At 43.9% G+C, this 13,947-nt stretch overlaps 1 protein-coding gene across 3 annotated transcripts in view; it reads left to right on the top strand.

Annotated features, from left to right (window-relative positions):
* Positions 1–13,947, top strand: part of LOC306925806 (nardilysin-like) — a 32,433-nt gene that overhangs the window by 8,576 nt on the left and 9,910 nt on the right. For all 3 annotated transcript variants that reach the window (XM_079504889.1, XM_079504890.1, XM_079504891.1), the window contains 20 exons: positions 133–214; positions 1,139–1,292; positions 2,573–2,646; positions 2,868–2,963; positions 4,010–4,132; positions 4,835–4,892; positions 5,003–5,076; positions 5,309–5,378; positions 6,594–6,671; positions 6,863–6,983; positions 7,149–7,207; positions 7,290–7,344; positions 8,406–8,510; positions 8,908–9,031; positions 9,572–9,658; positions 10,270–10,389; positions 11,115–11,166; positions 11,298–11,448; positions 13,020–13,147; positions 13,762–13,924. In XM_079504889.1, the coding sequence (XP_079361015.1) occupies positions 133–214; positions 1,139–1,292; positions 2,573–2,646; positions 2,868–2,963; positions 4,010–4,132; positions 4,835–4,892; positions 5,003–5,076; positions 5,309–5,378; positions 6,594–6,671; positions 6,863–6,983; positions 7,149–7,207; positions 7,290–7,344; positions 8,406–8,510; positions 8,908–9,031; positions 9,572–9,658; positions 10,270–10,389; positions 11,115–11,166; positions 11,298–11,448; positions 13,020–13,147; positions 13,762–13,924 (1,974 nt within the window). The remainder of the gene's footprint in view (positions 1–132; positions 215–1,138; positions 1,293–2,572; positions 2,647–2,867; positions 2,964–4,009; positions 4,133–4,834; positions 4,893–5,002; positions 5,077–5,308; positions 5,379–6,593; positions 6,672–6,862; positions 6,984–7,148; positions 7,208–7,289; positions 7,345–8,405; positions 8,511–8,907; positions 9,032–9,571; positions 9,659–10,269; positions 10,390–11,114; positions 11,167–11,297; positions 11,449–13,019; positions 13,148–13,761; positions 13,925–13,947) is intronic.

Consider the following 13,947-nt stretch of genomic DNA (forward strand, 5'->3'; position numbering starts at 1 on the left):
GTGTGTGTGTGTGTGTGTGTGTGTGTGTGTGTGTGTGTGTGTGTGTGTGTGTGTGTGTGTGTGTGTGTGTGTGTGTGTGTGTGTGTGTGTGTGTGTGTGTGTGTGTGTGTGTGTGTGTGTGTGTGTGCACAGTCTGCAGCAGCGTTGTGCATCGACGTTGGAAGCTTCAGTGACCCTGATGACCTGCCTGGCCTCGCCCACTTTCTGGAACACAGTGAGTCCTCTCTCCGTCTCACAGTACTCTCCCACCCTGTTATTCACCGTGACGTCTCCATCTCTTCCACCCTGTTATTCACCGTGACGTCTCCATCTCTTCCACTCTGTTATTCACTGTGACGTCTCCATCTCTTCCACTCTGTTATTCACCGTGACGTCTCCATCTCTTCCACTCTGTTATTCACTGTGACGTCTCCATCTCTTCCATTCTGTTATTCACCGTGACGTCTCCATCTCTTCCACTCTGTTATTCACTGTGACGTCTCAATCTCTTCCACTCTGTTATTCACTGTGACGTCTCCATCTCTTCCACTCTGTTATTCACTGTGACGTCTCCATCTCTTCCACTCTGTTATTCACTGTGACGTCTCCATCTCTCTCACCCTGTTATTCACCGTGACATCTCAACTCTCCCACCCTGTTATTCACTGTGACGTCTCAACTCTCCCACCCTGTTATTCACTGTGACGTCTCAACTCTCCCACTCTGTTATTCACTGTGACGTCTCCATCTCTCCCACCCTGTTATTCACTGTGACATCTCCATCTCTTCCACTCTCTTATACACTGTGACGTCTCAACTCTCCCACCCTGTTATTCACCGTGACGTCTCAACTCTCCCACCCTGTTATTCACTGTGACGTCTCAACTCTCCCACCCTGTTATTCACCGTGACGTCTCCATCTCTTCCACTCTCTTATACACCGTGACGTCTCCATCTCTTCCACTCTCTTATACACCGTGACGCAGCAGGACACTGTCATGTTGTTAGGTCTGCTACATTGTAATACTGTTGTACAGCAGAGCATAAATTAAGCTCAGTGGTTCTCAAACATCTTTTGTCTTCTCTAACGTGAACAGATCGTGTCTGTTTTGTTTGCTATGGTGTTTATGGGCAGTGAGCAGTGTGTGTTTTGTTACAGTGGTGTTTATGGGCAGTGAGAAGTATCCAGCAGAGAATGGATTCGATGCGTTCCTGAAGAAGCATGGAGGGAGTGACAACGCCTCCACAGACTGTGAGAGAACCATCTTCCAGTTTGACGTCCAGAGGAAGTATTTCCACGACGCACTCGACAGGTGAGTGGCGACTAAAACTGAGATGTTTTTTTTTTTCGTCCACTACTTTTTTCAGATGAAAACTAAATGCTAACAAATATAAACGTTTGGTTCACTCCGGATAAACATATTTCCATTCTGGTTGTACTACAGAGGCCATTCCTTCAAAATGCAATTTACGCATTCTCAGGAAGAGAATAATAGAATTAGTACAATTTGGGGGGACATTGAAGGCAGCTAGTGGACAGGACATCTTGCGTCAGAGGCACTTTATCTGTAATTTGGGGATGTAGCATTGTGTAAGAGGCGTTCCCCCATAAAAAATGTGCCCCAATCTGTGCCCCAGCCTAAATCCATAAACACCTCCGCTACCTGTTACATTATGCATAGGTGTGGTTTGGGTGTTACAATAATGAAACCAATCACCGTGCCACATGCATAGAATACTGCACAATCCATTATCCATTACCCATTATGCCCAGTGATATCTTGCCTTATGGCCCATGGAAGAGCAACGTTGCTGCCTTGGAATACATTTATATTTGATACAGAGGGATGTTTTTTGTGTTCCGTAGCTCCTCTATCTATCATCCACTCCGCGACCAACACAGTCTCACTTGCAATAAAGCAGGGACTTTGTGCACTGCTCACCCATTGAGATGCATGTTAAATGATGGGATTTCTCCATATAAATAATCGATCATTTCAGTACCAAGAGCATGCAAATGTCTTCTAAATCTAGTCAACCAGGCCTGCAGTAGGCCATGCACTGGACAAATGTGCATGACATTATTTAAATAAACTAGAAATACGAGGAAATAACAGAGGGAGAAACGGTATCCAACATCAACTTTAATGACCGCCCGACAGGAGTTTTCATGTTGCACAGTAAGACTAACGGTCATTAGTATTATTGCCATCACCTGGGTGGGTCAGTCGTGTAACGTTCCCGACATTAAGCTGTGTATGTGTTCAACAACACAGCCATGCAAAAAAACATTGACAGCTATGAGGTGACGAAAGCTTGTCTTGCATAGCAACGGTTGCTAAACTATTTGGATTGGCATTTGACAATCGCTTTTTGGGGTGGGGGTTTAGCGAAGGGACTACACATAATGTATAGTGGGTAGTGTGGCTGCACAATACCGTTTACGGATAGTGGAAGCTCCTAAATGCGTAATTCACGGATTGTGGTTAATGCTGGTGGGTAAGGCATGGCATACGATAGAGCTCCTGGTCTTATTTTTTGCAAAAGTGTCATAGTTAGTGTTTTACATATGTTTGTGTGTGTGGTACTGTAGGTGGGCCCAGTTCTTCATTTGTCCTCTGATGATAGAAGACGCCATCGACAGAGAGGTGGAGGCCGTTGACAGTGGTCAGTACTGCAGCCTTCTTATCACTGATTGGGCGTTTCACCCACCAATGTGGTTTCCTTGCTCATGCTGGCCAGTATCGCATACTATCGTATACTCTGTGTTTATTCTCATGTTCTTTGTCTGCCTCTCTAAACCCCTCCTACCTGTTCACCTCTCTCTCTCTCTCTCTCTCTCTCTCTCTCTCTCTCTCTCTCTCTCTCTCTTGCTGCCTCTCGTTCAGAGTACCAGTTGGCGAGACCGTCTGACTCCCATCGTAAGGAGATGTTGTTTGGGAGCCTGGCGAAGCCTGGACACCCCATGGGCAAGTTCTGCTGGGGTGAGAAAGAGACACACACACACACACGCACGCGCACACACACACACAATTAATTACATACTAGGGGTGTAAAAAAAAATCGATTCGAATTAGATACGCGATTCCTGTTATGAACGATTCAAAATCGATCATAATTTCCAAAAATCTTTTTCTGGTTACAGTTACAGGAGTTTTCACTACATGGTGTTTGTGATATGAAATGTAAGCTTACCCTAATCACAGTAAACATGTCTTCAGTCATTTTCAAGTTACTGTAGTATAGTCACTTCAGTTGGCTGGAGTAGATTGTGATGAAATCCTATGTATTGAATCGAGAATCATTTTGAATCGAATCGTGACCCCAAGAATCGGAATCGAACGAATCGTGGGACACCCAAATATTCACAGCATTACATACATAGTAATAATACTTAGACAATGCATAGTGGTATAAAGAAATGAGGTGAGTGCCAGGGCGTGAGGAAATTTGAGGTGGTGCATGTTAGGGGGTGAGGTGTAGATTGAAGAGATGAGTGCTAGGGGTTGAGGTGAAGTTCGAAGAGGTGAGTGCTAGGGGGTGAAGTGAAGTTTGAAGATGTGGGTGCATGCTATTGGGTGAAGTGACAATTGATTACGGTGATCAGCTGCGTCCAGTTTCCCCTCATAACACTCCGGTAGCGATCCGGTAAAAAAAACCGGAACAAACCGGAAATGGAAAATCCGCTGGCTTATGCTTTCTTAGAACGTAAATATCTCGGATTCTTCTTTTTAGACCAAAAAACAAGCTTGGTTGATAGTATTTCGCTTACAAAAAGTATGTTTTGGGTGCATTAAATGACAATCGCTGTTACAATCAATGTTACATAGCAGATTTTTACTTCCTGACTCATTGGTTTCCGGCCAAAACAGTTTTCAATTTAAGAGCCTCTCTCATTGACTTATGTATGGCGGCCTGCACCACACTAAGCCACCACTAGATGGCCGTCAATGATGGCCGTTTCATTTTTCAATTTCCATTTCTGCTAAGCAGCATCACAACACTCATGCTGTTTCATGTCATCTCCCAGGAAACGCCCAGACATTAAAAAACGAACCCAGAGAGAACGGCATCAACACCTACCAGAGGCTCCGTGACTTCTGGAAGAGATACTACTCCGCCCACTACATGACCCTGGCCGTGCAGTCCAAAGGTAGCTCATGGAAAGAAACATAAATTGAACAATAATAATGTTACGTTGAAGATATAGCATGATTTTCCCTTTCTTTCTTTCTTTCTTTCTTTCTTGCTTTCTTTCTTTCTTTCTTTCTTTCTTTCTTTAAATATTAACACTTTCCCTCCCATTCACGAGTTACATGAGTTAATTGATGTAGAACAGCTAACCTAGCGTTTTCATTGTTTAATTCGCGTTTTAAGACTTACGTGGTTTCCATCGGACAGAGTGGGATAGGTGACCGGTAAATGTTCGGTGCACTGGCTTGCAAAGACTTCTGGGAAACTGAGGCGCAATGCAGTCCAGGCACCCCTCCTGGCTGCTTCTTGTTGTCGCGCGGCGGATAATTTTTTCAACACCATTACAAACGATCACACCATTTTAAAGTGAATTTTCGTGAAATGGAACGACGATAACGGCCGGGTGCTTCTTCAAAGGATAGTGAAAAACTAGGCAGTCAACGGGGGATTGAGATTAATTAATCCCGCAGTCAAACTGTTAATAAGTAAAATGCCCTTACTGTCCTTCGGGGGAAAGTTGGATGCTTGGTTATTTTTCCAGTGTTTGCCTGCTGTACCCTTCTTTTACGGTATGTTCTAATTTAATGACCTCAAAACCTGAGGCTGTGTTGGATAGTATGGATACCTCCTGCTCATGCTGTGTGTTTATTTTCTCCTCCAGAGACTCTGGACACCCTGGAGAAATGGGTCAGAGAAATCTTCATTAAAGTTCCCAACAAGTAAGCTTATAACACTCAGCACACACACACACACACGCACGCACGCACGCACTCATGCACGATTGCACGTGCGCACGGTATATGAATATGTGTGTGTGTGTTGTTTCCAGCGGTGAACCACGCCCAGACTTTCATCAGCTACAACAACCGTTTGAAACTCCAGCCTTCAACAAACTGTACCGAGGTCAGTTATTAACGTCTACACGTCTGAAACTCGATGCATACTTATGTGATGAAAACAGTTTCCAGACATCCTCGCCTCATCACCTAATTTTCACTTGGATGGTCATTTTGGACCCTATTCTTACTGTATAATAAATTAATAATTGAATGTAATAAATTAATAATGATCATTTAAAATGCTCATCCCTTGCAAACATATTAGCTGTGTGTGCGCGTGCGTGTGTGCGTTTCAGTGGTCCCTGTGAGGAAGGTTCATGCACTAACCATCACCTGGGCCGTTCCCCCTCAGGGAAAACACTACAGGTGAGTGCACCATACTGCTGTGTGTGTGTGTGTGTGTGTATACTCAACTGTGTATTAAGTGTAGCTGTGTGGTATGGCCCTCAGGTTTAAACCACTGCACTACATCTCCTGTGTGTATTAAGTGTAACTGTGTGGTATGGCCCTCAGGGTTAAACCACTGCACTACATCTCCTGTGTGTATTAAGTGTAACTGTGTGGTATGGTCCTCCGGGTTAAACCACTGCACTACATCTCCTGTGTGTATTAAGTGTAACTGTGTGGTATGGCCCTCAGGGTTAAACCACTGCACTACATCTCCTGTGTGTATTAAGTGTAACTGTGTGGTATGGTCCTCAGGTTTAAACCACTGCACTACATCTCCTGTGTGTATTAAGTGTAACTGTGTGGTATGGCCCTCAGGTTTAAACCACTGCACTACATCTCCTGTGTGTATTAAGTGTAACTGTGTGGTATGGCCCTCAGGTTTTACCACTGCACTACATCTCCTGTGTGTATTAAGTGTAACTGTGTGGTATGGCCCTCAGGTTTAAACCACTGCACTACATCTGTGTGTATTAAGTGTAACTGTGTGGTATGGTCCTCAGGTTTAAACCACTGCACTACATCTCCTGTGTGTATTAAGTGTAACTGTGTGGTATGGCCCTCAGGTTTAAACCACTGCACTACATCTCCTGTGTGTATTAAGTGTAACTGTGTGGTATGGCCCTCAGGTTTAAACCACTGCACTACATCTCCTGTGTGTATTAAGTGTAACTGTGTGGTATGGTCCTCAGGGTTAAACCACTGCACTACATCTCCTGTGTGTATTAAGTGTAACTGTGTGGTATGGCCCTCAGGTTTAAACCATTGCACTACATCTCCTGTGTGTATTAAGTGTAACTGTGTGGTATGGTCCTCCGGGTTAAACCACTGCACTACATCTCCTGTGTGTATTAAGTGTAACTGTGTGGTATGGCCCTCAGGTTTAAACCACTGCACTACATCTCCTGTGTGTATTAAAGTGTAACTGTGTGGTATGGTCCTCCGGGTTAAACCACTGCACTACATCTCCTGTGTGTATTAAGTGTAACTGTGTGGTATGGTCCTCAGGGTTAAACCACTGCACTACATCTCCTGTGTGTATTAAGTGTAACTGTGTGGTATGGTCCTCAGGGTTAAACCACTGCACTACATCTCCTGTGTGTATTAAGTGTAACTGTGTGGTATGGTCCTCAGGGTTAAACCACTGCACTACATCTCCTGGCTGATTGGCCACGAGGGCACCGGAAGCATCCTATCACTGCTCAGGAAGAAGTGAGTGACAGTCTATATTTCTAAATGTACTCAAATAAAAAGGAGTGAACCCACACGCCATGTGGAACTTTCCAACCACATTGACAGTAAAGTATCTTTTTGCAAGTTCCACACTGTGCGGTATTGCCCTTTTGGATTTTCAAATGATCCTATGCACCTGATGCTAATGGTGTGTGCGTGCACGCGTGCAGGTGTTGGGCTCTGGCTCTGTTTGGAGGGAACAGTGAGACAGGTTTTGACCAGAACGCCACGTACTCCATCTTCTCCATCAGCATCACACTCACCAATGAGGGTTATCACAACTTCTATGAGGTACACACACACACACACACACACACACTGACTGACTGACTGACTGACTGACTGACTGACTGACTGACTGACCTCAACTTTTATTCACTCACAAACTCAGCAAGCTTAATTTAAGCATCAAACCATACATACTTATTGACCTTTTGACTTTTCTCCTCCTTTCAGGTGATTCATTTAGTGTTTCAATATCTAAAGATGCTTCAGGTTATGGGTCCACAGCAGAGGTGAGCACACACACACACATACGCACGCACACACATAAATAAATGTATAAAGGCACTGACTAAGTCCTTTCTATTTGTTTAGGATCTATGAGGAGATTCAGAACATTGAGGCTAATGAATTCCACTACCAGGAACAGGTACTTCACAAACCACCATCATTGAACCACCTAGCATTCTGTATGGCTGGTTGGTATATACCATTGAACCACCTAGCATTCTGTATGGCTGGTTGGTATACCATTGAACCACCTAGCATTCTGTATGGCTGGTTGGTATATACTATATACCATTGAACCACCTAGCATTCTGTATGGCTGGTTGGTATATACCATTGAACCACCTAGAATTCTGTATGGCTGGTTGGTATATACCAGGGGTGCCCGCACTTTTTTGACTTGAGAGCTACTTTCAAAATGACCAGCGCAACAAGGTCTACCCACCCCAAAAAATATTATATCATTGCTGAAAATAGTTAAAAAATGTACCTGAAGGGGCTTTGGAATAGCGGCGCTGGTGTTACATAAGACAAACGCACTTGGAACGGGAAAAAGCGGGCGGAAATGTAATTGGTACTGTTTTGTTTTGTCTAACTTTGTAATGCATCTGACGTTTGTGCGCAACACTCTTGAAAACAAAGTATTGCATTGTGGGTTTGAGCTGACAGGCCCCATTTGATGTTAATCAATGAAGTCACCTTAATTCAAGTGGCAGATGCCCTTTTCCTTTTTTAATTATATATAATATATATAATTAAAAAAGGAAAAGGGCATCTGCCACTTGAATTAAGGTGACTTCATTGATTAACATGGCCCTAAAATATTATTTTAGGGCCATGTCATGCGATCTACCTGCAAAGCCTTTCTGATCTATTGGTAAATCACGATCTACCTTTTGGGCAGCCCTGGTATATACCATTGAACCACCTAGCATTCTGTATGGCTGGTTGGTATACCATTGAACCACCTACCTATCACTCTAGACATAGCACTTGATTTTGTCGATTTAAACTATTGTTTTCTTCTCTTTTTTTTAAAATTATTATTACCTTTTTGTACGCTTGTAGATTTCATCAGTCATTACGGTGCCATCATGGCCCGCCAAAATACATTTAGTCCACAAAATAAGTTTTGTCTGTACTGCCAGATATCAGTGTGTCTTGTATGGGTAACTGTGTGTATGTGCTGTTGTGTAACTGCAGACGGACCCTATAGAGTATGTGGAGAACATCTGTGAAAACATGCAGCTGTTTCCCAAAGAGGACTTCCTGACTGGAGACCAGCTAATGTTTGACTACAACTCCCAGGTGGGTCAACAATGTTATGACTGTGGTTATCAGGAACAGTTAAAAAGACTGGCCCTAATGTACATAACTAGAAGTGTCTACGCCACGCAAAATATACAAAATGAAACATAACATGTCACATGATCTGCCGTAGCCACTCGGAACATGCATTGCACGCCAATCGTAAGAAAACATTTGCGGCGCGATGCTAGAGGGTACAACTCAATGTTGCGCGAGGGGCGTGGAGGCACGCGGAGCGCCCTCGTTTTTGTTGATAGATCCCCGGCAATGTTAGCCTAGCGCAATGCTATGGAAGAGGGGGGGGGGGGCGTGGAATTTATGTATTTATGTATTTATGATGACACTGAATGTATTCACTACTGTGTGTGCGTGCGTGCGTGCGTGCGTGTGTCTGTAGGTTATCTCAGCAGCTTTGGCCCTGCTGACTCCAGAAAGGGCCAATCTGTTGCTGTTGTCCCCAGAAAACGAGGGCCAGTGTCCCCTCAGAGAGCGCTGGTTTGGGACCAGCTACAGCATGGAAGGTACTGAGAGCTGAGCAGTTCACCAACACAGTCATCTGGTGTTTGTCCCTGCATTGGGGTCACTGCATGGGGACTGAACTCACACATCACTCCTCAGGAGTTCCACAATATGGGTGCAACAGTTAATCTTACTAATCGATTCTAAACAACGACAATAGATTTTTAACTGAGCTATTGGTCAACCTACCCTACCTACCTGGTTACAAATCTTTGGTCTGAACTGGCCTCTAGACATTTAAATTACATTCTTATGGTAATGAACTCGGGGTTCATTGAAATCTGAGTGTACAAATGTGACCAAGGGTCTATTTGTTTTCTAACTCGCTGCGAACTAGCTGCGAGGCCCCTGGGGGTCCTCGGACGCAATGAGCCAGTCAACTAGCGGGGCAGACATGGAAGAATTTAAAGAATAAGACATGACATAAGACATAAGCATGAGAGAGAGATGAGATGAGGCTGAAGGAGTTTTGGTATTAGTCTATTTGTTAGGTAACTGTGTGTGTGTGTGTGTGTGTGTGTGTGTGCGTGCGTGCGTGTCAGATATCTCAGAGGACTGGATGCAGCGGTGGAGACAAGACTTTGATGTGAACCCTAAACTCCACCTCCCGGCAGAGAACAAGTTTATAGGTATGAAGACATATTCATACATAACATTACCCATTTAGGCCTGAGTCTGATTCAGAAAGCCGTCTAAATCCTAACCGTTTTCTGAAAAACATATGTTTGTTATAAATCACTGCTGTCAGGCATTAACCTCTTATCTACATATACGTACAGTTGAATGATCTATATTTGAATTCTGAAAAGTATATGAGGTTTCCACCCAACAGAGACGATATCATTAAGACATTTATCAGATGCTCTTATGCAGAGTAACTTACAAAGTGTAAGATCAGAATTTAATGTCATGATCTAGTCAACAAACAACTGGGTAAATGATCGTGTACATACAGTAGAATGTAGAATATGAAGATATTAAACAAATAATATTGTCCCTAACCCTAATATTATAACTGTTCTATTATGAACTAGCCTGATATTAAAGCTAACTTCATGAAGGACTAATTTTCCTTTTGATTATAACATTAACATGATGGTTAAAATACAGTAATGTTCCCTCAGCTTAGGGTTAGCCTTGAGGTTAGGGTTAGTGCTTGTGTTGTGGGAACATACGTACGCTCCCATTGACATCCTCCCATACAGATCAGTCAGTCAGCGTTTTCTCTGTGATTGTACAGCCACGGATTTCACCCTGAAGCCTTCAGACTGTCCAGACACTGAGGTTCCTGTCAAGATCGTCAACAACGACCGAGGATGTCTGTGGTACAAGAAAGACAACAAGTTCAAGATCCCTAAAGGTAGGTCATTATACACACACACATTTGGATTCCATAAAAGTCTTCTATGGAAGCATGTTGTTCAGGAAAAAATATATATACCCGTAATTTCCGGACTATAAGCCGCTACTTTTTCCCAAGCTTTGAACCCTGCGGTGCGGATAATCTATGGATTTTTACAGCTAATGGACACTAGGGGACCTTCTAAATCTATCTCTATGGCAACCTGCGGCTTATAGTCCAGTGCGGCTTGTATATGTACACATTTGGTTTTTTCCCTAAATTTAGCTGGTGCGGCTTATATTCAGGTGCGCTTTATAGTCCGGAAATTACGGTACTGTATATTATTTTTGGACATGGCGTTCCCGAGTTAGAGCCGATGAAAACGGCATGCATTGCTGAAAAACAGCAGATATGGTGGTGTTTGCAGTTGCGCTCGGGAGTGCTATTTTGAGCATGTAACCAAGTGTAAAATCAGACATTACGACGCCATCAAGGCCTGTCCAAAATATTATTTGTCGACAAAACAAACTGTAGATTTAGTTAAATCGTTTTTAAAAAAGAAGTTCAAATCTTTGATATTTAGTCGTCTAAAACAATTAGCTGTAAAAAGCAACACTGCCAACCTGTTACCACCCAGTCATATCATACAGGTCGTTCTCGCTCAGCGTTGTGTCGGCTGCCGTCTTTCACTGTACTGTACCGTACCGTACAATAATCTCTACAACCTCTGGCTTGTTCTTCAGGCTTTGTTCGCTTCAACCTGCTGTCGCCCGTCATCCAGAAGAGTCCAGAGAAGTAAGTTCTACTCCAGTGTACACACCGAACACACACACGTGCTAAGCATCGTAGCAGTCAGCAGCGGGTAACTGTTTAATTGAACATGTTGTCAGTCAGTCTGGCGTTATTTGAACTGTAATCTTTCTCAGCCTGGTGTTGTTTGACATCTTCATAAACATCCTGGCTCACAACCTGGCAGAGCCGGCCTATGAGGCAGATGTGGCACAGCTGGAGTACAAGCTGATCGCAGCAGAACACGGTCTGGTCATCAGAGTGAAGGGATTCAACCACAAACTACCTGTAAGAAACACACACACGCACACACCACCAGAGCATGTGAGCGACGCGGAGGGGAGCGGCCGTGAAATCCGCTCGTCGCTTTCTACTGCTTTTGTCCCACTCGTTCATTCGCTCGTGTTGGACTCCCCCACGCCGCTCCGCTCGCTCAGCGCTCGCCTTCATTTGCGCAATGGGCGCTCCGCGATCCGCTCATATAAGCCTGCTCAGCAGGGAAAAATTACGGGGGCGAAAAAAGGAAAATTCTGTTTTCCTGAAATTATCTAATTAAACACATCGTCATTATTGCCTGAAGGCCTTCATATAAACATTTATGGGTTTAAAAAGATTAAACATGTTTTTCAGTTTATAATCTAAACACTGACACGTTTAAAAACACGTTCACTAGCTTTCCCACTTTATCTAACAGGTGATTGATATCATCATGCTCGTTAATTGTGTCTTTGATAGCTAACTGAAGCAGATGAATTGGGCATCGCAGGTGTAAACTTGACACGGTATTGACCAGTACTTACTGGTTTACCATAGCCTCTACATTATTAGTAACCGCGTCCACTTGGTTTTGCGAGAGCACAGGTTCCTCCTCCACAATTTCCTCCTCTTCATCCACCACCACTTCATCATCATCATCTTTCTCCACTTCTCCTTCAACGTCAGGGAGGTTGCTGGCACTGTCTGTCGCCACACAAATCACGTGTTGATGAATGTTCCAATTTTTCAGCACACTTTCATACTTAAATGTGCTCTGCACACACTAAATCCAAGCGTTTAGGTTCTAAACGTGTGCCGTGTGCACTGAGCGGCTCGGAGCGGAGGGCAGTTCTCGCTCCGGAAGCCATTCTGACCCATTTTAAAACCCGCTCAGCGCTCAATTTAAAATCCACCCGCTCCACTCCTCGCACTCCGCGCCGCTCACATGCTCTGCACACCACACACACACACCCACAAACACACACATGCACACAACATGCACATATACGCATGCATGCACGCCTTTGTAAAATTCATATTTTATTAATTAGATGTTATTTTTTTGCCATTTTTAACCCAAACCGTAAAGTCTGAGTTACAAGCTCAACACAGCAAAGCTCATGACATGAGCAGATCTACAAGTTCACAACTTGGATCTGAACTTAGATCTGCTGTTTTTGGTGCACATACGACACACATCCTGCTGCGAAATAATTAAGAATAAATCAAGCATAACTCTGAACCCTAACCCATGAACACAGCCTGTAAATGTAAAAACCTGAATCTTATCCTAATCCTAATTGTAAGTCCACAACTCTTTCTTAACCATAAAACAACCACGTTGTTCACACGCAGAAATTCAAAACTGTATCCTTACAGTATAAGCCGTTAGTACCAATGCCATAGGGGGCACAGGGAGAACATGCAAACTCCACACAGAAAGACCCTTTCGCCAACCCCACATAGCGTATGGGCGCTGATTACACGGAGGGGAGAACACGCCCACAGCGTCCCCAGCGGGAATCAAACCTGTGACCTTCTAGCTGTGATGCTACAGCGCTACCGTGCTTTATCCATACAGTAAACTGTGCGTTTGTTTTCAGCTGCTGCTGAAGCTGATCGTGGACCACCTGGCAGACTTCACGGCGGACCCTGGAGTGTTCACCATGTTCTCTGAGCAGCTGAAGAAAACTTACTTCAACATCCTCATCAAACCAGAGCGACTGGGCAAGTGAGTTACAGTATGATGCCTTCTACACAGTAGGGCTGTGCTCATTTAATCCATACAGCAATACTTGTATCGTATTCCTTGCCGATAATCGTATCGATACAGAGGCTACCATATCGATATGGTAGGAAATGCTGTCTGTTACGGCTTTAAAAATGTAAAACAATCTACTATGGTGTGTTTGTGTGTGTCTGTGACTCGGACATGAGTTGCAGTAAAAATAATAATAAAAGAAAATAAGAGAATATTTCATTTGCATTTATTATTCAAAATCAAAACATGAGCCTCTTTATTGTGATACGTATGACTATCTATCGCGTATCACACTATATTGTGATACGATATAGTGAACTCTCACTGTGAGCCACCTCACTGGGGTCTTCTACATTTCAAACGCCGTTGCTGAGTTCATTACATTTCTTGTCAAAACAATGTCATATACAGCTGTGTACAATTACATAATTAGCCAAGTGCCTTGCTCAGTAGCACATGGTGTATGGTAAAATTTCTTCCACTCTTCTTCGTCTCTCTTTCTCCGTCTCCTCACTCTTCTCACTCCCTCTCTATCCTTCTGCTCTCTTTCGCCCCCTCTCTCTCCCCTTCTCTCTCTCTCTCAGAGATGTTCGTCTGTTGGTGTTAGAGCATTTCAGGTGGTCAGTCATTCAGAAGTACCAGGCCATCATGAAGGGTCTGACTGTAGACCATCTGCTCGGCTTTGTCAACAGCCTGAAGGCTGAGATGTACACCGAGGGGCTGGTTCAAGGAAACTTTACCAGTGCGGTGAGTACACAGTACTCACACAC

Source organism: Electrona antarctica (genome assembly GCF_951216825.1).
Source record: "Electrona antarctica genome assembly, chromosome: 7".
Lineage (NCBI taxonomy): Eukaryota > Metazoa > Chordata > Actinopteri > Myctophiformes > Myctophidae > Electrona > Electrona antarctica.